General features: G+C 38.2%; 1 protein-coding gene and 1 long non-coding RNA gene across 6 annotated transcripts in view; both read right to left on the bottom strand.

Moving 5' to 3' along the window:
* Positions 1–24,276, bottom strand: part of LOC119850223 (amyloid beta precursor protein) — a 296,641-nt gene that overhangs the window by 4,091 nt on the left and 268,274 nt on the right. For 3 of the 5 annotated variants that reach the window (XM_038388150.2, XM_038388153.2, XM_038388152.2), the window contains 3 exons: positions 19,583–19,636; positions 9,078–9,178; positions 4,283–4,429 (listed from right to left, as the gene is read on the bottom strand). In XM_038388150.2, the coding sequence (XP_038244078.1) occupies positions 4,283–4,429; positions 9,078–9,178; positions 19,583–19,636 (302 nt within the window). The remainder of the gene's footprint in view (positions 1–4,282; positions 4,430–9,077; positions 9,179–19,582; positions 19,637–24,276) is intronic. The other 2 variants (XM_038388151.2, XM_038388154.2) reach the window with 1 other exon arrangement.
* LOC122458957 lies at positions 12,795–15,655 on the bottom strand. The gene is made up of 2 exons (XR_006279330.1): positions 14,620–15,655; positions 12,795–14,486 (listed from the first exon to the last, which is right to left on the bottom strand). It is a non-coding gene; the product is annotated as an uncharacterized LOC122458957 (long non-coding RNA).

Genomic DNA, 24,276 nt, shown 5'->3' with positions numbered 1-24,276 from the left:
TCAACTGGTGCAATCAGCGGATGAGTGCTCAGCTTAGCTGTCAACAATTGTTCCAATTTATCAAGGGCAGGGGAGCCCTTGGGAACTTCACATCCTGTCTCCTCTTCAACCTCTGCCCTCAAATCCCCAAGAGACTTCAGGTACAATGACTTGCTCAGCAGCTAGCGTACAATCCTGCCCTTACATTTTAATGACGCTCTCTGTGCCTGCCAGTGTTCTCTCCTTTCTATCCTACCTCTCCTGGAGAGTCCTCATTACTATTTCCCACAGTGATAGCAGCCCTGGCATTAGCGGGGCTTCGTAGGAGATAGTGACAGCGTTGCAGGCTCTGTCCACAAGAGTGTCTCGGCAATTATCTCCAGACTAGTTGACTGGCTCCTGCTGTTAAAATACCCTCTCTTCACAGGTTACCACTTGCCCTATACATGGCTATATTGCATTTAACACAATTCAGTGAGTTAATATCTGGCCAGGACTATGTTCCACCATCAGGATTCTGAACAAAAACATTTTTAATTAGAATGATGAAATATTAATATTTTAGTTCTGCCCAGTAGAGCCAATCAGGATAAAGTGTAAGATCACTGGGGCGGAGGCCATCTTTTTGTTCTGCGCTTATACAGTGCTTAGAGCAGTGGCGGTCCTAGGCCATGAGTGGAGCCCTACACAGTAATGTAATACAAATAATTAATAACAGTACCTGTAAAGGTAAAGTTGAAGTAGGTATTTTACCCACAAAAGCTTATGCCCAAATAAATCTGTTTGTCTTTAAGGTGCCACCGGACTCTTCGTTGTTTTTGTGGATTCAGACAAACACCACTACCCCTCCAATACTTGGTGCTAAATGGCTAGTCCTTGCCACTAGACTGCCCTGGGCGAAGAGTATCTGGGCTACAGGACTGGGCTATGGCTGTGCTGTACTCTTCTTACTGAAGCTTTAGACAATATTGTACTGAACTCCATCTGTTGTTTTAGCTTTGAGCTCCCAGTGTGATTCCTTTGTTCAGAATCAGAGGGGAGGAGGAGCACACAGTACAATCTAGCCGAGATGTGAGACAGGATGAGGAGATTACTCTCTGTTCTTCTTTTTATTTATTTAATCAGATGCAGAAACAGATGAGACTAAAGAACAGATAAGAAACTGAAGAGATAAGCAGGAGCATCATAAATAATTGTATTGCAAGGGCAACAGCAATGTGTGTCTATGAAAACATGGCAAAGTTGAATAGAACATTCCATATTAAGGCAAAACCTACATTTGATAAGCTAATTTATAACACATTCCCTATCATCACCAAATCATGGAATCTATAGATAGAAAAGACTTATTAGGACATCTAGTTTCTCTCCTAGTCAGTTTACACTACTGTAAATTTTCTTGTAATTTTCCCCCCCATTTTGTTTTAGAAGTGTCAAGTGATAATTCTTCTGCTTCTCTGGCGGTGATTATACCCCAGACTCTCTGATCTCATTGTCAACCCCACTTTGCAGCCTCCATTTCCCTTCTCTGCTGCTTTCTTTACCTATTTTATGATGCTAAATATTTTTCCTCCCTTCTCGATAGTTACACATCTCAAGTATTTGTAGACTTATGTCTCATCTTACTTTCTGTTCTGCCAATCTATACATTTAACTCTTATGCTTTCCTTGTCAGTCAGCCCCATCAACCATAACCATTTTTTTGTTCTTCTCTTAGCAGTTTCCATATTGTCCAATCTGAGTCACTCAGAGCTGAATGCAATATTCCAGGTATGGACATGCTGAAGCTCTAGAGAGCATAACAATGACAGCACTTCTCTTTTCTGAGAGAGAATACTTCTTAGTATAAGCCTGGGCATTATTTCACTACCATTTTTCTCCTTTACGTAAATAGCCTTTTCTTTTGTCTGTACAGACCCTTTTGCTCTCATGTACAGATTTTCTATGCAGCTAATCCTCATGTGACTTCAGGAGCTGGTTCTCAAGAAGTGTTTATGCTAACTTTAGAGCTGGAATAGCAGGCAATATTTCCTAGAGCCCACAAGTATATTGTAAGCAAAGATGTTTAGGGTTTGGGATTTTATTTTAAGGCGATGATGCACAATGTCTGTACCCCATTTTTAACTGTTTGTTTGCAATCATTCACATCAGTTAACAATTTGTCCCCCCCCTCAGAATTGTTTGTGGTTGTCCTCCTCTCAATGAGGACAATTTACATGGAAAATTTTAACCATCAAAATTGAGTCAGTTTTAAAAATCTGTTTTTAAAAAAAATATTGCAACACCTTTCTAATGGCTATAGTATTCCCCCCCGCAAATCACACTAGAGAACAAATATTAAGAATTTTAACAGTAGAGAATTTTCAGAAAGCTAGGAATATGTTGTAATGGAAACTGTTTTGTAAACTTACATCTATTAACATAAATTTAAATTGTCATAGTAGTTTCCGACACAAGGTAAACAGATGGGATCCAAAATTAGTTTGTCAAAATACATCTAATGTAGACCAGATGCTAAGTTATTTATATTTTAAATGTTATGCCTTTAGTGCATAACTTTGCCAGATAAATTTTGGACTGGACTCTTTGGACTGGAATATCCTTACTTCAAAGACATTTTGTTAAGAAGAATTTACTGCCTACAGAGTTTTACATTTTTCAAAGTGCTGTAAAAACATTTATTAATTAATCCTCAGCATCCCTGGGAAATAATAAGTATTATCCCAATTTTGCAGGTGAGTAACTAAGGCAGAGAGGTTAAGTGATTTGACTAAGGCCACAAACCAAGGCCACAATCAAGAATCTTGGAGCCCATTCCCAAACAAACCACCAGACAGTACTGCCTTAATTTCTGTACTGCTAATTGATTAGGTATTCATGCTAGATTTAAAAGTCCTCTGTAAGCACTAGCTATTATTATTTATTCACCAGTCAGTTACGCTGCCATTGATACCCTGCTCAGCTGTACATAAGCTACTACTGTATTTTCAAGAGTTAGGCTAAAACATCTGATTTGATTTTTGTTACAGAAAATTCACACAGATCTAAGATAATCCTCTCCATTTTTATCCAAACCTATTTTTTTTTTTAAATTAAAAGCTTAAGAGTTCCTACGGCACAGGACCAATCAGTCACAATGGCCATCTGTTTAATTTTGTCTGGGCTATAAAAATACTAAATAAATACGTCACAAAAATAAAACAGAGTCCCCAAAATTTTAAATCTCTTCTGCACTGAATAATGTACTGCGTGTGTTTAAGAATCATCCCTCCTATGTATCCTGTAGGGCCTGAAGTGTCACTCATACGAATTAAATTGCTGCCAAGACAAATGTACCTAAAGAAATTAGCAAAATTTAGTTTAATTTAAAACTGAAAATGTTTAGCTGACAGTTTCTGGAAAGAAAAGATCTGAATCTCTTGAGGATTGCCTGATACGATGCACTAATGCAAAATGAATAGATATCTTCAGTGAATGTTCTGGGTATCAGTACCAAAGGAGGAGGTTGTTTTTTTTTTTTTTTTTTTTTTTTTTTAAAGTTCATTGTGCTTTTTATTTATAGTGAAGTTCCGTTAAATCACAGCAGGTGGTAGCAGCAGTACTACTTTAAATGTATTGTGAGTATGTGATGGATTTACTTGACACTTTGGGATACGAAGCAGTTTTCATTCCGAGAAAAGATCTTGCAAGTTTTATATGTGGTTTTCAAATCTATAAGTTTAATATTAGCTGTAAATCAAAGGCTATTGGCTGGAAAGAATTAATCCTGTTGGTAGAAGAAAAAGTAATACAGCACCTGTGTAGGGCAAATCTGCATTTGCTACTGTACACAGTAAAATCCAAAAATTTTAGCTAACTGTTTAGTTAACCTTTTAGAAACCAATTAAAAAAAAGTCCTTACATGTGAATTCCCAATGACAATAGTAATAACTCAGATTTTTCAACCCATACAATATTCTCTTTGCAGCTACTGTTAAATTCTAAAGGGAAATTAATGTCTATGTTAAATGTCATAGGTCATGGATAATTCCTGGACAGATTTTTGCAGTTTGAGATTTAATTAGATGTGGCATATCCTATGGATTGCTGTGCTTATATTTACGTGTTCAGATCATTCAGTTACATCCTGCTGAATAATACTATTAGTTTAACAAGACAGCCACACTACTTTCAATCACTAGTTAATCAAGGAGCTCATTTTCTTAGTCCATTTGTAAACACATGGATTTACATGGTTGTTCACAGCACACTGTTGCCATCTCCATTCACGTAAGCGCAGCTTTGCTTGGTAACCTTTACCCACCTCCACTACACCATGATGAATGGATGTGTACTGTTTTTTCTTCAGCATCACCAAAGTAATGACAATGACTGTTGCTATGACGACACCTCCCACCATTAGTCCAATGATAGCACCTTTGTTTGAACCGACATCTTCAGCAAAGAATACCTAGGAAACAAAAATAAAGCAGATAAGTAATGAAATCCCCTCTGCTATTTAGCTAAGTTGTACAGTCTTCTATGCAACTTACAAAAAGTCCAAGTGGACTTTTATGTTAGTTCATGACCCCGATGTTCCAATCTCTTCAGGAGTGCAGCAACCAGGTCACTGTAGCACTAAGCTCTCCCTGTCATAGAAAAGGTACACGGGCAGTGTGGCAAGTTTTAATGGCTACTGCCTGTAGTGTACCAGTTCTGTGGATCCATGGAGGACTTCTCTCCATGGGCTGCTAAACCAGCACTGCCCATCTGTTTTAGAGGCACTTGAAATATGACTTGTAATTGCTGCTCAGGTTAGTTTAGGGGATGGCTACACAAACCCGAGGGTGATTGGCGAGGATTGAGGAAAAATATTGGGAGAACGTACATCTACCTTTGAGATGCTAAAGCATTAAATGTTTCATGAATTTACATATAGTCAAGATTGGTTTGGGTAAGCATGATGTGCTTGTCTGATATAAAGGCTTATTTTAAACCTACAGGATAACAATGAAGCCTCAATGTAACCAGCTGGGTTAAGGGGAGAAAGTTCAAGAAAGCAAGGTGATTTGTCTAGCAGCAAAGAGATAGTATGTTTATTTTCCCATTTGCTAAACTATTTTAAGGTGCCTAGTAAGGCAAATCAAGCCTTTCCAGAGTGAGGAGAAAATATTTTAATTATATAAAAATAAATTAAAAATAACTGTCTGCTTATCAATGATGAACATTCTTGTTTATCATCAGAGTAAGGTCTTGTAGACAAGCGCTATATATATATATATATATATATATATATATATATATATATATATATATATATATATATATGTGGATTAAATAGAGGAAAAATTATTTGCTCTTTCTTGTATCTTCATTTACCCTCCAGGGCAAATTAAGAGCATAATATTTAGCTGATTTCCTGCTTCTTCCTCCTTTTCAAATTCTTGTCTAATAATCAAAGAGCTGTATCACATTTTTTAAAGAAAACAATCTTCCATGTAAAGATATTAAAACATACAAATTAAATATGCTGTTCCATTGTTGTCAGCAAGAAATGTTTAAGCAGTGTTAAAAATGCAATGGAACAAACATAAAATGTACAGAGTTTGCATAATTTGATGTACTGACAGTGTTAATGCCTCCTGACAATTTTACATGCATGTACACAAAAACATGCAAATATACTTATTTTAAATTTAGATAATTTCTGTTTGCTTCATACAGGTTAGCAAAAGAGTAAGGCCTGAAGGATTTTCAGTTACGAAAAACAATGTATGATACAACTAAAACACAAATACCTATCAACAGAAAAATAACTGCAACTTCAGGTCAATTATTAATTGCAGCCCTGCATTATGTTTTACATATGAATTCTGAGCATCTCAGTAAGTATTCCAAAGGGATTTTCTCTTTAAAAATCTTCCAGATGAGAAAAAAAAAATCTAAAAGCATGTCTATACCTACTGCTTTCAAATACACCTAATCAGGTGACAATCTCAAAGACAGAACTCAAAAATAACTCCAGTCAGGGGAAAGAGAAAATATTACTTAGGAATACTTACTGATTTAGAACAACAACATTAATGTGTCTTTCCAGTAAGAAGTCTGACTAAGATGGTAACACTGTGTATGGTAATAAGAAATTTGTCATGTATTTTCAGTCACAGTACATTTGAAACAATATGGGAATACTACCCCAGTATGTGCCTTCAATAAAAACTAAAATGATGTGATATATGAAGATGATGACTTCCTAATTAATACTAAGTAATGGTTCTGGCTATAAGTAGATAACACAGGATAACACAATTTAAAATCAGGTATTTTTAAAGAGATACAATATTCCCTTTACCAAATACAATACATTATCTTTTCCACTAGCACAGTAGAGGGAGCTGCAGCTCCTAATTGCTTGCACTGATACCTGCCACTGTCACTTTTTAAGTTACTATAATTGACTGTGTGTGACATAGAGGCAATAAAATGAAAATAAGTACATTAAAATGCACTAGTGCCAGGTTTCCTCTTCCCAATAACCTTTCTCTGACTTATCATCATAATATTTAACCCTCCTGAGTGAGGTGTGGCAGAATTTCCCAAATTAGTGCTAATGCATTTTGGATTAGCTTGTCACCCTGGGAATTCTCAATTCTCAGCATCAAAGAGCTGAGTATCTTTTTACAGTCATTACCTAGTTCAAATGCAAATTTGAGTCCCATATTAATTTTAATTTTTCAGCACTACTTAGGTTTAAGAATATATTTTAAAAAGAAACCTTTCAAGTTTATTATTAGGATTTTAGAAATCTAAGATATGAAATTCCACCATGTATTATTCCTTAGGAAGCAAGAAAACTGATTTAACTATTTGCTTGTAGTATTGCAACATTGCTGTGAGAATCTTCCACTACATTACTCCTAATGGTCCTGCTCAAAATGGTCCTGATTCCTGGAGTCAGGGGGAATCTTTCTGAACGGGCTTTGGATATGTCCCTGTTAGAAGACGTGTTCTGTCATTTGGATATCTTTGTATTCATAAGAGTCACAATGCACTGTTAAGCAGGGTCTTTCTCCTGCCTACCTCACTGTGTAATATATTGCTCACTATACAAAAATATCAAACAAAATAAAGATACAAGTAACTACAGTTGAAAATTTAAATCTAGTGGAGAATCTTCTCCTTTGAAAGTGAGTGAGACAGGAAAGGGGAGGAGCTGGCAGACCCTTTATAACCTAACAGTGGTTAGGGTACTCACAAGTGATGTGAGAGACCCAGGTTCAATTACTTCCTCTGCCTGATACGCAGAAGGGATTTGAACTTGGGTCTCCCACCTCTCAGATGCGTGGCTGTGATGGGGCATCGGCCCCACACTGGCAGAAAAGGGGTTAAAAACATACCTAGGGAGGCTGCACATGAAGCAGCCAATCACAGAAGGGCTTATAGGAGTAGGCAATCAGGGCTGGACGGCCCATATAAGAAGGGCTGCAGAACAAAGCAGGATCAGTTACTCCCAGGAGTTTGAGACGGGAGGAGGACTGGCTGTAGGTGGAGGGCAGCAAGCACCCTGGGCAGAGCAGTGCTGCAGGCAGAGATTTAGGGAGCTAAAGGCAGCTCTTGGCAGACCGTAGGGATCTGCAGCCTAAGGCCATGATGCAAGGGCAAAGAGGCTGCAGTTTACCACTGAAGGGAGTGGCTGGACAGTAGATTGCAGGTTCCTCTGGAAGCGGGGAAATGTAGAATGTGGCACAGTCAAAGGCAGTGTCACTGCAGAGGATGCTGTGGTCCTGGGAGTGACATAGGTCCAGGAACAGAGGTGACAGTGGGCAAGACACCACCAGAAGAAGGTGCAGAGCTAATTCCAAAGACTGCCAGCAGGAGATGCCGCAGTGGTGAGTCACACCCCATCATAGTGCCCTAACCACTGGGCTAGAGAGCCAGTCAGTCTCACTTTTGCTCAATGAATATTTAATTATTTATAGACCATGCAACAGCTCCCATAGAAGAGTTTGAGGGAGACCCACACCACACCGTCTCACAGCCCAGTGGTAGGGGCATGCACCAGAGAAGTAAGAGACCTGAAAACTGAACCCAGGTCTACCATATGTTGGCTGAGTGCCCTAACCACTGGGCTAAAGGTTACAAGGGGGCTGCCATCACTGCTGCTGCCTCTCTGCTGCTCAATTTTTTGCAAAAATGGTGACCAACCCTGGGAGTGGAGACAGTTGCTGAACTCCATTTTGGAGGGAGGCACCAACTCCCTTTGAGGAAGAGCTTAGGCCACAACCCTTTCCTTGGCATTTCCTATTAGCTAGCCTAGATGACTCCCCGCTGAAATGTCTGCACTGCAATTAGATAGCCCCTTAGGCAGAGTCAGCTGGCCTGGGCCAGCCATGGGTTTTTACTTGCCGTGTAGACATACCCAGAGTGTGGCAGCTAAACACAAAACTGAACTGATAGTTTAGCATAAGTAGTTAGAACATAGTTTAAGGAACTATTCAAGGTGAATGGTCCGTTAGAGTAGTGTTTCTCAACAACCGGTCCTTGAGATCTCCCTGACACTGTTTAGAAAGGCAGCAAGCCAGTTCCTGGTATCAAAAAGGTTGAGAAACTCTACCTTAGACACCTTTCCCAGCCCTGATGAAGAGACCTGTGTCACTTAAAAGCTTGTCTCTCTCACCAACAGAAGTTGAAGCTATTACTTCACCCACCTTGTATCTCTAATATCTTGGGACAACACTGGGGTTCCAGAAGTATTTTTACCGTGTCTAATGATGTTCCCCGTTCAGTGTTTGTTTTCTTACTTTTTTGGATCATGGGCATTGAGCGTACGTGCTACAGGCATAAATTACCATATAGGTTGGTAACTGATTCACAAATATGGTGTGTGTTTTCCTCTCATACTAGTCTTACACCGGTGTAAGTTCACTAACTCCGATAGAATTGCTCCCAATTTATACCCATCTAAGAGGGAGGAGAATCCGTCTGTGTGTGAAAATTGTGTGTAGATATTTTTTCCAACCACGCAACTAAAAAAATGTGGGCCATAATGTCCCTGTAGGTAAGGACGTTATAAGCCACAGTGATTCAAAACAAATTTAAAGCTCTAGATGTTCACTCACCAATTTTTGATGATGCACTTCATATCCTGAATCATGTCGGAACTCTGCATCCATTTTTACTTCAGAGATCTCTTCTGTTTTAACATTGGTCAACCCAGAACCTGCATTGACCACAATGAAATAATTTATTAAATCCACCACTTAAATAATTAGCTAGCAAAAGTTGACAGCAAAAGGCAATGGTGACACTCACATAAATGAAGTGTAATGTAATGTGAAAACTGAGCTGGGGAAGCAATGAAGTGTATCCAATTTTGCATTCCCACTGACAATGAGCCAGTAGACTTTCTCCTCTATGTAAGTGTTTCTCAATCCACTACAGCTGTGGTGGTGAATGCACCAAAGATTTGCAGTATGAAACACTGAGAATCAAGTAGTGAGGATGTAAGGTAGTGGTCTCATGAAGTGGCCCACAGGATGGAAGAGTTGAGATGGTTTGACATTAAGGAAAATTGATATTAAGGCTGAACTTTCCCTTTTTAACTCCCACTGCTGTGAACTGCATCTTACTTTGCTTTCTGTGAGTTTGTATCTTATTTTAAGCATGTTTTTAAAATTATGGTGAGGCAGTAGACTTTTCATAGTCGAGGCTGAAACCAGCTTTCACTATAAAGCACTACTTTACACTTGAGCTCGGAAAATTGATTTGGGACACTTACTCTGAAGGTAAATGATGATGTTTCTATGAAGTTTACAGAACTCTGTTTCTGTAGTGCAAGTCATTAAAAATTATCCTGATTTCAAATTTTGACTTTTGTAAGCTCTGGGTATTTCTGTAGCTGAATTTAAAAAAACCCCCAAAACTCAAGTGATCTGAATTTAGCGGCACAAAACAAGGATTCTAGTCCAAGCACTGTAGGCATGTGTTGTTCATTAGAAACTATCACCCCTCCATGGTTACTATGGTAAGAACATAGGAACTGCCATACCGGATCAGGCTCATGTTATCTAGTCCAGTAACCAGTGAGCCCCTCCCCCTCCTGGTCTCAATCCTAATCCTTAAGTGTTAAGTGATTTTACATCTCTTCCAAATTTCTTCTTTTATAACCACTCTGGATAGTCTTGTTATCTGCATAATCCCTCTTAAATCTTGCTAAATTCTTAGCCTCAGTGACATCCTGTGGCAATTAGTTGCACAGTCTGATCTAACGTTGAGTAAAAGTATTTATTTTTATCTGTTTTGAATTTGCCACCTTTCAGTTTCATTGAACGTCCTCTTGTCCTTGTGTTATGAGACAAGCAGAACAGAAGCTCCCAAACTATCTTCTTTAGACTATACAAATGATCCCATTTTAGGGATGATTTCGATCCCTCTTATAAACATTAAATAAAAAAATTCTCACTTTCAGGACACTCTTCTAGGCATTTAGACTGTGTTCTGGCATGTTTGATTTATTAAGTTAACTACTTATTGATGTTAAAATGCTTAACATTTTTAAAAAAGGGCAAGGTGTCTGCTTTTTAACAAGATCACATTACACCATTAAATTTAAAACAGTGAATTTTGACATTTTTCTCATTGCAAGAGGCAATTTCTAAGGGGAAGAATAGTAAAATGTTTAGGGAATTGCAATTTGAAAACTACACATCATGCTTTAGTCAAGGAAACTGAGGGAGGTTAAATAAATAAAAAAGGTGACAGAATATTTTCTTTCTAGCTCCAAACCAGACTAATACTAATTTTCCAAGTGAAAGGAAACTCCTGGATCTGGTTAAGTGACACTCTCTCCTGCATGCCCCACAAAATACACACTTGGTTTAGAGGGAATGTGCAAAAGTAATGACCCTTTTCCAGAGGCAGTAACTGAAGAACAGAATTTAAGTGTCTTGCCAAATGTAATATAACAAGAAATAGTTAAGGACATTGTTAATCTTACACTGTCCACATAATAAATACATTATTCTTATCAAGCATACAGAAATATAAATTGCATCATAAAAACAACCTTAACTCTGATACAAAATAAATGCTGTCCTTTCATTAGCAAGTACAAAATAAAAAACACAATATAAAACCTGTGGAAAAAAATACACGAAAACATTAGTGACAAATAGCTTCAGTGCAAGTTCAAAAGGAAAAAATATTTACTATAAATTACATACATTTATGCAGCAATTCTATGTATTTTAATTTAAAACTCTTACTGTTAACTGATATTTCCCCTCTAACATTATCCCTTAACTGAAAATACTTTGATACCAGAGGGAGGATAGATAAAAATAAAACTTCCATGAATGAAATTTTAGATTTTCATTAAATGTTTTTCTTTATACTTGATAAGAATAACGTTTTCTTCTTATATGTGCAACTAAAAACATGAAACTTAAATATGTTTTGCCTTGCTTTTAAGTATTTAGATTTATTAAATGAGGTGATATGTAACTGTTTAGCAGCCTTATTTTTTTTAAAATGTATTTCTTTAAACTGTTTTAAAATACAGTTTGCCCTATTATCTTAAGAGAAAAACCAATTGAAATTTTAAAATTTCATATTAAATTACTTGAGAGAGTAAAACAGCTGCTGTGGGGATTGTTCCTGTCCTAAATAAACAACATACATGTTTATGTAAATATGTGTTGAGGCCTTTAAAAAGAGAGAGAATGAATTCCGTTGGGTAACTACCCAGTTGTAAGATCATTTACTTCATAGTTTGTAATTGCTTCATCTACTGGTTAAACAGCTGTGCAGGACTCGGTGGTTTTGGTTTGCAGGGTTCCACACCAATCTTCATTCCTGTGTAGCTCCTTTGGACGGGGTGCCCCTGAAATATCAGACTGAGCGTCAAGGGGGACTTGCCCCTGGACTACAGCAGCACTGATGACTGAGATTCAGGACTGTTTCCCAGATTGCCTAGAGTCCAGAGTGGAGATAGAACTGGCTAGTAACCACTACCAGAACCAGAGACCAGCTTATGCCGGCATCATTGATGTTGCTCAGCGGCGTGAATAAACCTCACCTCTGAGCAACCGAAGTTATGCCAGCATAAACTGTTGTGTGCACAGCACTATGTCGGCGGGAGGCTTTTGCTGTTCGGGGAGGTGCGTGGTGGTGGTGGTTGTTTTTTACTGCTGACAAGAGTGTGTCTTCACCAGACATGCTGTATCGATACAGCTGTGCCGCTGCAGCTCTGTACATACAGACGACCCAAAGGCTTTGGTTTTACTCTGGTTGGTTGTGTTTAGAGTGTAGCAGGAAGGGAAGCATCAAAGGCAGGGAGGACTCTTCTGACTCTCCACATTCCTACTCAAGGGAAGACTGAGTCCTTTTAGGATTTCTGGGAAACTGAACAGTACATCTCAGCATAGAGCAGAAATCCAGGAGGCTGAAGAGAGTCAGTCAGGCTACTATGTAGGGTTGCCAACCCTCCAGGACTGTCCTGGAGTCTCCTGGAATTAAAGATTATGTTGTGTGATGAAACCTCCAGGAATACATCCAACTAAACTGGCAATCCTACCACCAAGAGCCAGCCTAACTGCACACTGAAATCTAGACCAGAGCAATGTAAGGATGATCTTTCCCTCCTTGGGGTGGCTACTTTGTAAGAACACCTGTATTCGTTTATATTGTTATTTTGTTTTAAGTTGGCCTCTGACTTCACCCATCTCAACTTGCTATTTGCCTAAGGAGGTGCTGGGAGGGAACACAAGGCGGTTTGTACTGGCTCTATATTTGGGACCAACAGAATTTATGTAGTTTTGTTTTTTGTCTTTTATTTATCCTGATCTCCTTTTCCATTGTCCCCTATCCTGCGTTCCCCAATTACTATTTTAGTACTCTGGGAAATGTGATAGCTATTTATTTTTGTGTGTGCTCTGACTGACATTCCCTCTGTAACAGATTGTGCGTTATATATTTTTCCAAGGGAAAATCTGCATGGAAAGGGAGCTATGACCTAGTGGTCTGATTAAGTGACTGGGAAGCAGGTGACTGTAGCTCTTACTCCACACACTGCAACTTATTTGCTGCCTGATCTTGGGCAAGGCATTTAAGCTTTCTGTGCCTCGTTTTCCTCAGCCGTAAAATGAAGGTGATGTACGTCTGTAAAGATGTATGAGAGATCTCTGGGTGAAAACTGCTGTGTAACTGCAGGGAATTAATAATTTTGCAGATGCTCCTTAGGAGTTGATAAAATCTATGTTTTGTTAACTCTTCTTACTCCATGCATTACTGCAGGGCTCTCTATGAGAACCATAGTGAGCAAATTCAAAGAAGATTTTTAAAATCTCCCTGAAACTCAGTATAAAATCCTTCATTTTAAAACTTGCTTTTAAATTAATGCAAAAAACCCAAAATGAATCAAATTTGGCAGGCCTCTCCCTGGCATGAGTCAATGCAGCTGTTGTGCAAATGCACTGTAAATTCTCATGGAAATTATTTTTAAAAATACCCCTGTGCATGCACAGAAATAACTAGGATGTTATTTATAAACTAATGATTTGAAAATTTCCTATTTGGAAAAAAACCTGCAAATGATTTTTGGATTCAGAAGTATAAAAAGTGTCTGAAAATATATAGAAGATCACAGTTTCAGCCAACTTCAGGAAATAGATTTCTAAACTTTTTTTAAAAAAATTGCTTTGCTCCTAACCCAAGAATTTATTTGCCAGGTTTCATCAGAGAAAGTGTCTTACGGCCAAGTAAAAGTAACTCGGCTCCCCCCCCCCCCAGCCCCTTATAAAAGTAAAGTACAAAACAGAGTCACATGGTGAGGTGTTGCTGGGGTATCCTTTTTCTTTTTGCTTTGGTTAAAACAACTGAATTAAATTTCACTAGAAGAGAAGAGCGATTATTCATGGTACAAAAATCATCAATAATTCACGTGTGTACTGTCTGCCCACACTTCCGATAGAACATCACAGATGTTTTAATAATACTACAACACAAATGGTCTTTTAGGGAGTCTTTACATATATTGGCTAGTACTACCTAAGCCCGCTATAATATAACAGAAGCAAGGACGACAGGTTACTGAATTTGCTACAGCAGTAGGGGGACAGGATGAAAAGAGGAAATAGAAAAGGTTTTATGAGCACAGTCCCCACAAAATTATTAGATAAATATTTAAATAAAAGCCTGACAGCTATGTTGGGAAAATCCTAAAAGGCCAAGTAATTTGAAAACCAGTGTTTTCACATTCAATAAGAATTTCAATACTACTTCAATACGAGTAGGAAGAAGTGATGCTATAATATCTGTGCACCCTGGCCCATAAAGACCCATTGTCAGATGGTGGTATCTGGATTTAGCAAGGGTACTGACAAATAAGAATCTGACCTAATATGAAGGCAACACTAGCATTTTTATTTGTACTGAGCGTTGGAAATTCTGTCAGTATTGAATAAATAGGCTAGCTTTCTAATTTTGCCTTCACTTTCCTAGACCAGGGCTGCCAAGTTAATGTGGAGTTACTGAATGCATCCAATGAAGTTAGCTGTAACTCACAAAAGCTTATGCTCAAATAAATTTGTTAGTCTCTAAGGTGCCATGAGTACTCCTTTTTCTTTTTGCGAATACAGACTAACATGGTTGCTACTCTGAAACCTGAGATGTAATGGGCTCATTTGTGTATTTTCATGGTGATATTAACAATAAAAATTTACTCTGGCACATGCACTAAGAATTCAGCTTTAAGAAATTAAACAATGCACACATGACCTCTGGAAAGAAAACATATTATTAAAGCAGCACTTACAGTGCAGCTATCAGCTAAGAGGTGTTACTCTTTTCATTACAAATCCTTTCTATAAGAGGGGTTTTCAAAACTTGGCAATACATTTTGTTCTGGGCTATACTATACACTATAAAGTTCTCATTGTATGGAACAGTTTTTGTAAGGTAATAAATACATAATTATTTATAAAATTAAATTGAAAAGAAAATACAGCTCATGGCTGACTGCTCAGCATATGAGGTTTTGAATACCTCCGTACCTTTATCTTCCCACAAACCTCTTTACTCTCTTAGCTTACTTCCTTTTCAGGGGCGGGGGGTAGTGAATGTATTTAGGCACAATTCTACCTCTGTTCCATCTTTTGTGAATGACATATAGGAAGCAGAGTGAGCTGAAGCATTAAGCTTCATTTCAAAAGCCTACCTCATTGTCTCCAGTGCCAGTGCACTGTGCCTGTGTGGGGTAAGGACGGGCACCTCACAACTATAATACTGTACTATATGTACAGTATGTTTGTAAACACACAGCATCTGCACACTATCCCCCCACCAAGCTTCACACTCAGCAGTGATGACTGTAATATTAAATGGTTTATTTAAAATTGTTTAAAACTTATACCTTTATTAAATTGCTTGTCTAAAGTGTATATAACGCCTTTTGTCTGGCAAAAAAAATTTCCCTGGAACCTAACCCCCCCCCCATTTACATTAATTCTTATGGGGAAAATTGGATTCGCTTAACATAGTTTCACTTAGTCACATTTTTCAGAAACATAACTACAACCTTAAGTGAGTTGTTACTGTACTTGCCAATATATCAGCTTTTTTTTTGTGTACATGTGGAGGCATTAAATATCTGTTTGGGTTTTTTTTTTAAGGTTCTGAGCACCCACTGGCAAGTCTAACAAGTTAGCTCATGACAATATATTTGAGTCAAGATGTTCATTTGTTTCCAAGACCACAAGGAAAGCCTGATTATGGATGACAGACATCGATATTTTCACCCTGCAGAAGCAGAAACTGAAGAGTCAAGATGGTGACATGAGGACCCTTTAAAGGGAAACCAGTTGGAATCACTACCATTTTTAAAAAATTGTTTAAAGTAGTGTCAGGTATTTCACCTGCCTTTGAGTCCCTCTGCTAATATTTGTGGTTCTTCAAACACACCCTCCTATTTCACAATGTTTTTCTCTCCTCTACTGATGTATGAAAGAACAGCTGAAAGAACACTTGAAAGCTGATCTCTATACAAAAAATTCAGTGAAACCAACTATATACAAAGAAAAATAGTTTCCTTTTTCAGCTATTATACATTGGTTTTACTTGTAATAAGTGCTTTAAAAATTCAGACAGAAGGGTAATTTTAAAGCTTACAGCATTCCTTTTGTATTTAATACTTTGAGTTTGATTATCTACTTTAGTTGGAATTCTGGAACGTGACTAATGTATAAGCTCTGAATGCTTCAGAAGTATTTTAAAATTACAACTTCAATGTGTGACGGAAAATCAGGTGGGTATTTGTTGCTAGACACTCACACTTTGGGCAGACTGGCAGAAAGTTTCACTATGGTGTTTGCTCAGATTTTTAAGAATTCAGTGTGTCCACTGATAATATGCAGTGGCTCCATTTACTATGACTCCTTTTGTTGCTGAGATCAGAGCTTAAGTGAATGTTATTTAATTAAAAACCTGGCAAAAAAGGTTGTTTGACCCTAATGCATAATTGTTTGGCTCATCCTAACATCAGATGGGTATTAGCAATGCCCTCAAGACTTCCTCATGAAGTCAACACAGAGACCTCTGAGTTCCGTGAAAGCCTTCTCTCTTACTTGTTGTGCAGAGACAGAGTGGTGAAGGATACTATGTTGTCTCTTATGTATATAGTATATTATAATATGTTGTACAAGGCATCTTGGAATGCTGTACTTGAAGCAGAGAGTAAATCCAATCTAGCTAAGAATGCATAAATATTTCCAGTATAATCCTCTATTTTCAGTAATTACTTGTATAAAGCTTTTCCTTGTTGCCTAAAATGGATTTTTTTTTTTATTACAGCATCCGAGTTAGGAAAGCTTTATCACTGTTTTACTGACAGGGAAGTGAGGCAAAGGGTAAGTTAAGCGACTCACCCAAGGTCATATAGGAAACTTGTAGATGAATGTCAGGTCTCCTGAGTCCAAGTCAATACTTTACCTACTAGATCACCCTATTAACTTGGACAATTCCTGACGTGAGTACTTAACCACACAAACGCAAAGGGAACTTGGCAGTTTTATTTAATGGAATCTGCTAATGTTTTAAAAAAGGTTAATTGGCTAAAAATCCATTAGGTTTTTCTAAAGACAAAAAATATCTGGAAGCATAGATGTTAAGAAGCTTTTCCAGGTAATGTAAAAGGGATATGCTATTTTCAGTTAGTGCAAAAAAATAATAACACAAGGTAGCCACTTTCCCCATCTTCTTCTAACTGAACCACAGAAGTTGGTTTATGCCAACAACCTCAGGGTGCAGGCACAGACATTAGTTCCAGCATTAGATTTTAGTTGGCCTGCCAGAGTAATTGTGCTCCTTTATTGATAAGTTTGCACTTACATGGAATGGCGATATTCACAAGGGTAACATTTACTCAAGGGGACTATAAGAAAGCAGGGCACTGAGGCAAAGGATAAATTAAGTGACTACAATGGGACCTCCCCAGCACTCAAACTCCATGTTAAAGGCTTAAGTGTTGAAGAGGCTGTTGCACAATGCCCCATTTGCACTTGAGTGAATGTCACCTAAAACTCAAGCAGTGAAGAGTTAAAGAAATACTCAATATAACTTATGAGCAGTAAAACTGCCTTCTTTCACTTTTGGAAATTTGAAGCTATAAAAAAAAAATCACCTTTCAAAATATCACAGCCCCTCTCAGAAATCTAACATACAACCTTGGATAGATCATTAACTACACCGGCACCAGTACTCTTGGTACAATACCACTGCCAGCCAAAGGAATGTACAAGAAGAAAGAACGAACCCCATTATCAAGGGTTTAATGATAGCTATCACTTAATGAGATGAAGCCTGAATGTGGCAAACTGGAGCAAGAGAATGTCTTCTCATAACAACACCCACCAGACTTTTCACCCATCATTTGTGAAAAATATTTAACAAGGAACATGGGTCTCTTAGCAGCAGGCTTTTGATTATGCATATCAACAAGATAACAAGCATACATGAGTGAATAAGACATTATGAAGGAAAAGAACTATGAGAAGAAAAATCCTTGTAAAGCAGACAGGTTACAAGGTTAGGATTAAAGAATGAGTATATTTTGTGGGTGAGGGAGAATGAAAATAAAATATTCATATGCAAAATGCTGCATACACTATGATATTTCTACCCTTCTTTAGGAAGATATATATCCAAGAAGACAAAAATACTTAGGTGCTATGAGGATATTCGCTGATCCCAATATGTTTAGAATAGCATATGTCTAGATTTGTAACTAATGGAATTCCTGGCCCACTTATCCTAAATAGAATAAATTGGGGCTCTGCACAAAACTAAAAAGAGTCAGTCAGTTAGAATGATGGTACAATCACGTTACCAGGCTGAATCTTGTGAACTGTACTTCAACTTGCTTTGGAAGATGTGGGTTTTTATTATTACAACATCTTCTGAAGGTAGTAAATACTAGTCATTTTAGCTAAAAGATTTACACACACAAGTGTTACTTATTCAGTATCAGAAATTTGGAAGGGGAGAGAGAAAGATTGATTTTTTTTGGCGGGGGGATGGGATGGTAAATGTTACACTTGCTTTTAAAAATTGTGTTGTTGAAGTGCTGAAATTCTGATCCAAGAATTGATTAATCTAATATCACTGATGTGCTGGAGGGAAATCTAAATTCTGCCATGAAGGGAAGGTTGGAGCAATTGCTCTGCCTTCAATGGAGTCAGACCTGGAGAGAGACTACTACTAGAAAGGACTTCTTCCTGAGCTTCATAGAATATCAGGGTTGGAAGGGACCTCAGGAGGTCACCTAGTCCGACCCCCTGCTCAAAACAGGACCAGGACCAACACCAACTAAATTATCTCAGACAGGTCTGTCATTCCAGTGCTTCACCACCCTCCTAGTGAAAAAGTTCTCCCTAATATCCGACCTAAACCTCCCCCACTGCAACTTGAGACTATTACTCCTTGTTCTTTCATCTGCTACCCCATTTTAGGTAGTTGAAAGCAGCTATCAAATCCCCCCTCATTCTTCTCTTCTGCAGGCTAAGAGACTAAGCTTGTAAAAAGATATCTGAAAAAGCAACTTCGCCTTTGGAAATTGCATCAAGTGGCTGGTATTTAAAAAAGTAAGTCCTGCCCCCTGAACCCCCTAAAAAGTTTTAATGGCCCCATCAATTTCCAAACTGTAGAAGCTGAACCCTGCACTATTTTCAATTTACAAAAAAAACATCTATTTTTCAGGAACAAAGTATACATATACTTCCAAAGGGTTGTCTATATGCGCAGCAGTGCTGCTTCCCTCTTGTTTATAAAACAAACAAACAAAAAAAAACAACTACTTTTGCTACATGGGAAGAAAAAAAATGGACAGTTCCTCCAGTCTTCTCCCCCGTCCTTTTTGCAAGCACATACTGATATAGAGAGAGTACTCAGAGGCTTGGGGGGAAGATTTGTGAGAGCCCCTTTTAAAATTCTGGCTGCAATTCCCCATCTATACTGGTTCATTACATGACACTACAGTTTATCAGGGGGTAATAACAAAGAAAAGGTGATCATAGCAGGTCACAGAAATGCTGGGAAAAACATAGGTTAGGTAAAAGCCATGCAAGTTATATACCTGGTCTTGTGGTCAGTCCTCTGTCTGCAGCTGGGCGGGCATCAACTGGCTCAACTGGGCATGTGCAAAAAAAATAAAAGCAAACAAAAAACCCAAAATGATAAGTCAACTGCTCTTTTGTTGGGATAGTGCAGGAGAGACATATGCCATAAACAAAGTTATAACAGCAGCAGCTGGAAAAGATTTGCCTTAAATTAATCCTGGAAATAAAAGGAAGGCGATGGGAAAAACTTCAATAGTGTATTTTATTGCTGACATGTTCATCCAGCGCTTTATATTCTGGATACTGCTCAAATTAGAAACTATCAAGATCAAAGAATTTTACAGTGAGTAGGGTAAGGCTTTATACATTATATGCTTAGAAACATCTTCCTGACTTTTGATTATACTTGGGAACAGGAATTGACATGAGTCCTTGTAGCTAGTTTTAATCATTGCTAATTTCTACACACCCACTAAATCTTAGTTTATTTTCCAGATTAACAACTTTTGAAGGCAACAGTTACAGGCATTAGAGAAATATATAATAATGTAGTTCCTAGTATATTTTGGTTTGTATGCAGTAAAATTGTCCATCTAATTAGATTATCTTCCATTTTAACAGTGGAAAGGGACTTTAAGAACAACCATATTTTCTGTGCCCCTCATTCACATCTTTAAATACTTTATATTCTCACACAGAGGCCATACATGGCTGAAGACTGGCGTAATACTTTTTGGAGGCCATCAGCACTAATAGTAAATAGGAAAGTGAATAACCTGACCCTTCACCTATAATCTTAGCTAAATCCAAACTTGAACCTGTTGGGGAAGTTTAAAAAAAAATTGGTGTTATTCCTCCCCTCCATCATCATCATTTTTCTTATTTTATGCTACTTTGTGCTTCTTTGTTCCAGTTGGCATGGGAAGTGCCAAAATGGCACAAAAAACTTGGTTTCTGCTTTTGGTTCCTCTGGAAATAGGGTACAAAGTACCAGATGGCTTGTGAAAGTCACAGCCTGGTTTTCCAGAACCACGGTATTTAGACAGGGTTCTGTTATGCATTTGAATTTTGGGATGGTTATCTGAACTTTCTGATTAGTGATGGTGAAGCCGAAATAAGACAAAGGAGTTGCTACTGAACAGCAGGGTGAAAATGGGAATTTCTGTCTTATAGGAAATTCTGACATTTCAACATTTGCTTTTATCCTGAATTGGGACAAAGTTTAAATTTCAAATTTTTTTGTGGAATGGAATTTCTGAATATAAACCACAGTGATATTCACAAAATTAAAATGTATTGTTTGTTTACTGACCTGAGCTGCTTAGTTTTGAGCCAGTTCAATATTAAAATACATTTTCCCAAAGTGGTGAATTGCCTCATGGGAGGTGTAGTTCAGAGGCCTGATGGCCCCATTCTCTCCCATGGGCCAGGCTCCCTGACTGGACAACATTTCCCATAATTTATTCCCAGTCATGTAAGTGCCTTGATGCACCACACTGCTCAATGAGAGGGAAATCCACATTGCATTATAAAAGATGTCCTCCAGGGAACCTGGCTTGAAGGGAAAAAAAGGAGGGTCCCAAATTACAACTCTCAAAAGGCAATGTGCTGATAGGGAAATGTAATTTAATGTTTTGTTGAACTGATTAGAAACAAAACAGACTGGATCAGTTAAAAACAAAATATGCTGGTTTGGGTTGAACTGAGACAAAATAATGTTTTGTGGAAAGTGCATTTTCTGACAGGAAATCAGTCAGATGGAATATTCCCAACCAGCTCTGCTACTGAGTGCTGAAAGGGGCTTTTCTCAAGGGGATTGCATTGTTTTCTTAGAACACTCCATGCTTATCTATACGGGGAAGTAAAGATGGATCAGTTATCAAGTCATCTTCCTGGAAATTCAGAGCACCATCAGTAGCCTATGTGATTGCCTTCACAAGATATACTAGAAACTGCTTTTTGTACAATGCTAAATAAAAGTACAGCCACTAAATGTTTTCTCATCTAAGCCTTTTGCTAGGTTTCTCAAATTGTGGGTTACAGCCCTCCAGGGCAGCAGCATTTTTCAGTGAAAAGGATTGGTGCTGAAGGATTGAAATATCTTGCTGCTGCAGAAACATTACCCTTATTTCCTCCCCTGTTGTCATTATATTTCTTCTCCTCGCCCAGTTCCCGTATTCGCTGAACATTTCCCCCCCTGCTCATCTGGCACCTGTATGCTGTTATACTTGGTACTTCAAAGCAGGGACTGAATATGTTCTTGCAAAGGATATATAGACACTGCAGAAGTGATAGCTGAATGGACGAGTAAAATTATGTCAGTCACTGAAAAATTAGGAGAACTGGCAGGAAAAATGGTGGCAGCTGAATGGGGAAGAGGAGAAGGGAACTGATTGCTGTAAATTGGTGTGGCTACATTTGGCTGGCCCAATACTTCTGGGGATGGGGGAAATAATAATAATACTTCTACAGTTCTTATCACCCATAGTTCTCAAAGTGCTTTATGAAAGGAAGGCAAGTATCATTTCCCCCCATTTTACAGATGGTTAAATTGACACACACAGGGAAGTGACTTGCCCAAGGTCACATAGGAAGGCTAAAGCTGGGAACAAAACCTCAAGATCTGCAAAAGTAACTAGTGATTTTGGAATCTTCCATTTCTAGGTGCCCAATATGAGACACCTTAATGGGGCCTGATTTTCAGAAAGTGCTGAGCATCTACCTTCTGAAAATCAGGCCCCTTTTAAAGTTTTTCTAACTGGACACCCAATATTCAGGCACTCAAAAATCATTAGTCACTTCTGAAATTTTTGGCCTGGCACTCCTGACTCCTAATCCCCTGCCCTGGCTGTACTATGTTGCCTTCCTATTATAGCATGTAGACATCCTTCCTGTGCAAAGTAGGCCTTGCAATTCTGTGCTAGCAGCTTTAGTGCTGTCAGTTACTTGGCAACATAAGGGTATTGTCTGCAATGATGACTGTTCGTATGCTTAGGGAAGAAGAGCCAGGGCAGCTGGAAACAGAGTAGAACAACCACAATGCACATGTCTGCAAAACAATCCCCAGGTAGGGTTTCCTCACATGGGCAACAGCAGGTGGGCATATTTCAGGTCATGAGGTGTGCATAAGGGAGAGCACTGACTTAGATATGTTCTTTGAAGAAAGGGGGGGTGCCAGAGGAAGATGTGAAGTGGTAGATAAGTCTGTAATGTACAGGATGACTATGTGCAAAGATATGATAACCACAGTACTAAGACGACACATGGTACACTGCAGTCCAAGTTTTCAAGTAGTACACTAATTCTGCATGCACCAAAACTTTCTGTATATATACTGACCTCATTTTCACATGCAAATATGGTAATTTTAGGCACAGATCAGCAAGTGCACAAAATCAGAGCCCAATGCTATTTTCCATAAAAGCTTGGCTCCAGGAAGTTAATTATTGTACCTACTTTTTTGCATGATGGGATGACTATGCAGGTTTCATTCAGTGTGCCCTTGCTTTACTTTACATCTAATATTAAGATATCTGAGGGGAATATGAGCATTTCTAGCACTTATATAGGTAACTTTTATTTAATCTGGAAACACCCATAATGTGCTTTTCTTTCCAAAAGAAAAAGCACAATGTGCTTTTCTTTCCAAAAGAAAAAGCAGGAGCAGTCCTTCCCCAAAGAACTCAAAATCCAAGATAGACCAACTGGCAGGGGTAGTGGTACAATTTTCCATGGAATCAAGAGAGGCAGAAGTGGTGATTGGCCACATCACGATAGCGTAAAGTTATGTTAACAAAAATATAATTTTAGAAAAAAGTCTATTCCTCACTGAGGACAACTGTGTCTGTCGGGGGAAAACCCATAGGGTGAAAACACTGGCAAAAACTCTTATTTGACTTCAGTGGGGCAGGGATTTCACTCAGTTTCTTCAGAAGTGTTAGGGGAAGTATATCTAGCTAAGCTGAGCTGAGCTAGACACTGGCAAATGTGATGGCTATGCATTACTAACTAAGATAGAAATATGTTAATTTGTATTATAATTCATTGTTAAAATAAGAGTACCTGTGAAATTCTCTTTTCCAAGTTTTTTAAATACAATATGCCTCATTTCTTGGTCTTATTACGTGGACTTAAATTATCTTTTTTAAAACTAGAAAGGAACAGATTTTGTAAACCTGTCAATATTTCACAGTAACTGGAAGATAACTCACATGATCAAAGATTTAAGAGTTCATATAGGTTTATATTCATCCCTGAATATAATTTACATTGGATATTTATTGGGGAATCAACTTAGTGTATACGCAGGGAGAGCGGGGGACTTTCAGAAGTCTGAGGGGATTTGCTGGATCGTAGCAGGCTTAAACTTAGACTGCAGAGAAATCAATTTTTCACTGGCTCCTTAACTTCTAACCAAGGTCTGCAAACAATTGCAGATGGAAAGCAATTCTAAATAGAGAGAAACTGCTAAAATAACACTTATTCTTTTACACAAATATGCAATCCACAGGGAAATTCAGAATGCAAGTAAGAAGTCTCACACTTAAATCATCCCCCATCACACCAGCAAGATAAAAGGATGTCGGGATAGACAACAGTTTTGCATATACTATATCCTGATGATCGCTTAAACACACCTCCAGAAGGGGGAGGTGCTAGATTGAAATACCTAATTATGACCTTAATGCTGGATTTGCTTTCACTTGTTCTT

Source organism: Dermochelys coriacea, chromosome 1 (assembly GCF_009764565.3).
Source record: "Dermochelys coriacea isolate rDerCor1 chromosome 1, rDerCor1.pri.v4, whole genome shotgun sequence".
Classification (NCBI taxonomy): Eukaryota; Metazoa; Chordata; order Testudines; family Dermochelyidae; genus Dermochelys; species Dermochelys coriacea.
The sequence above is the reverse complement of the archived record's forward strand: the minus strand, read 5'-3'. Positions and strand labels throughout refer to the sequence as shown.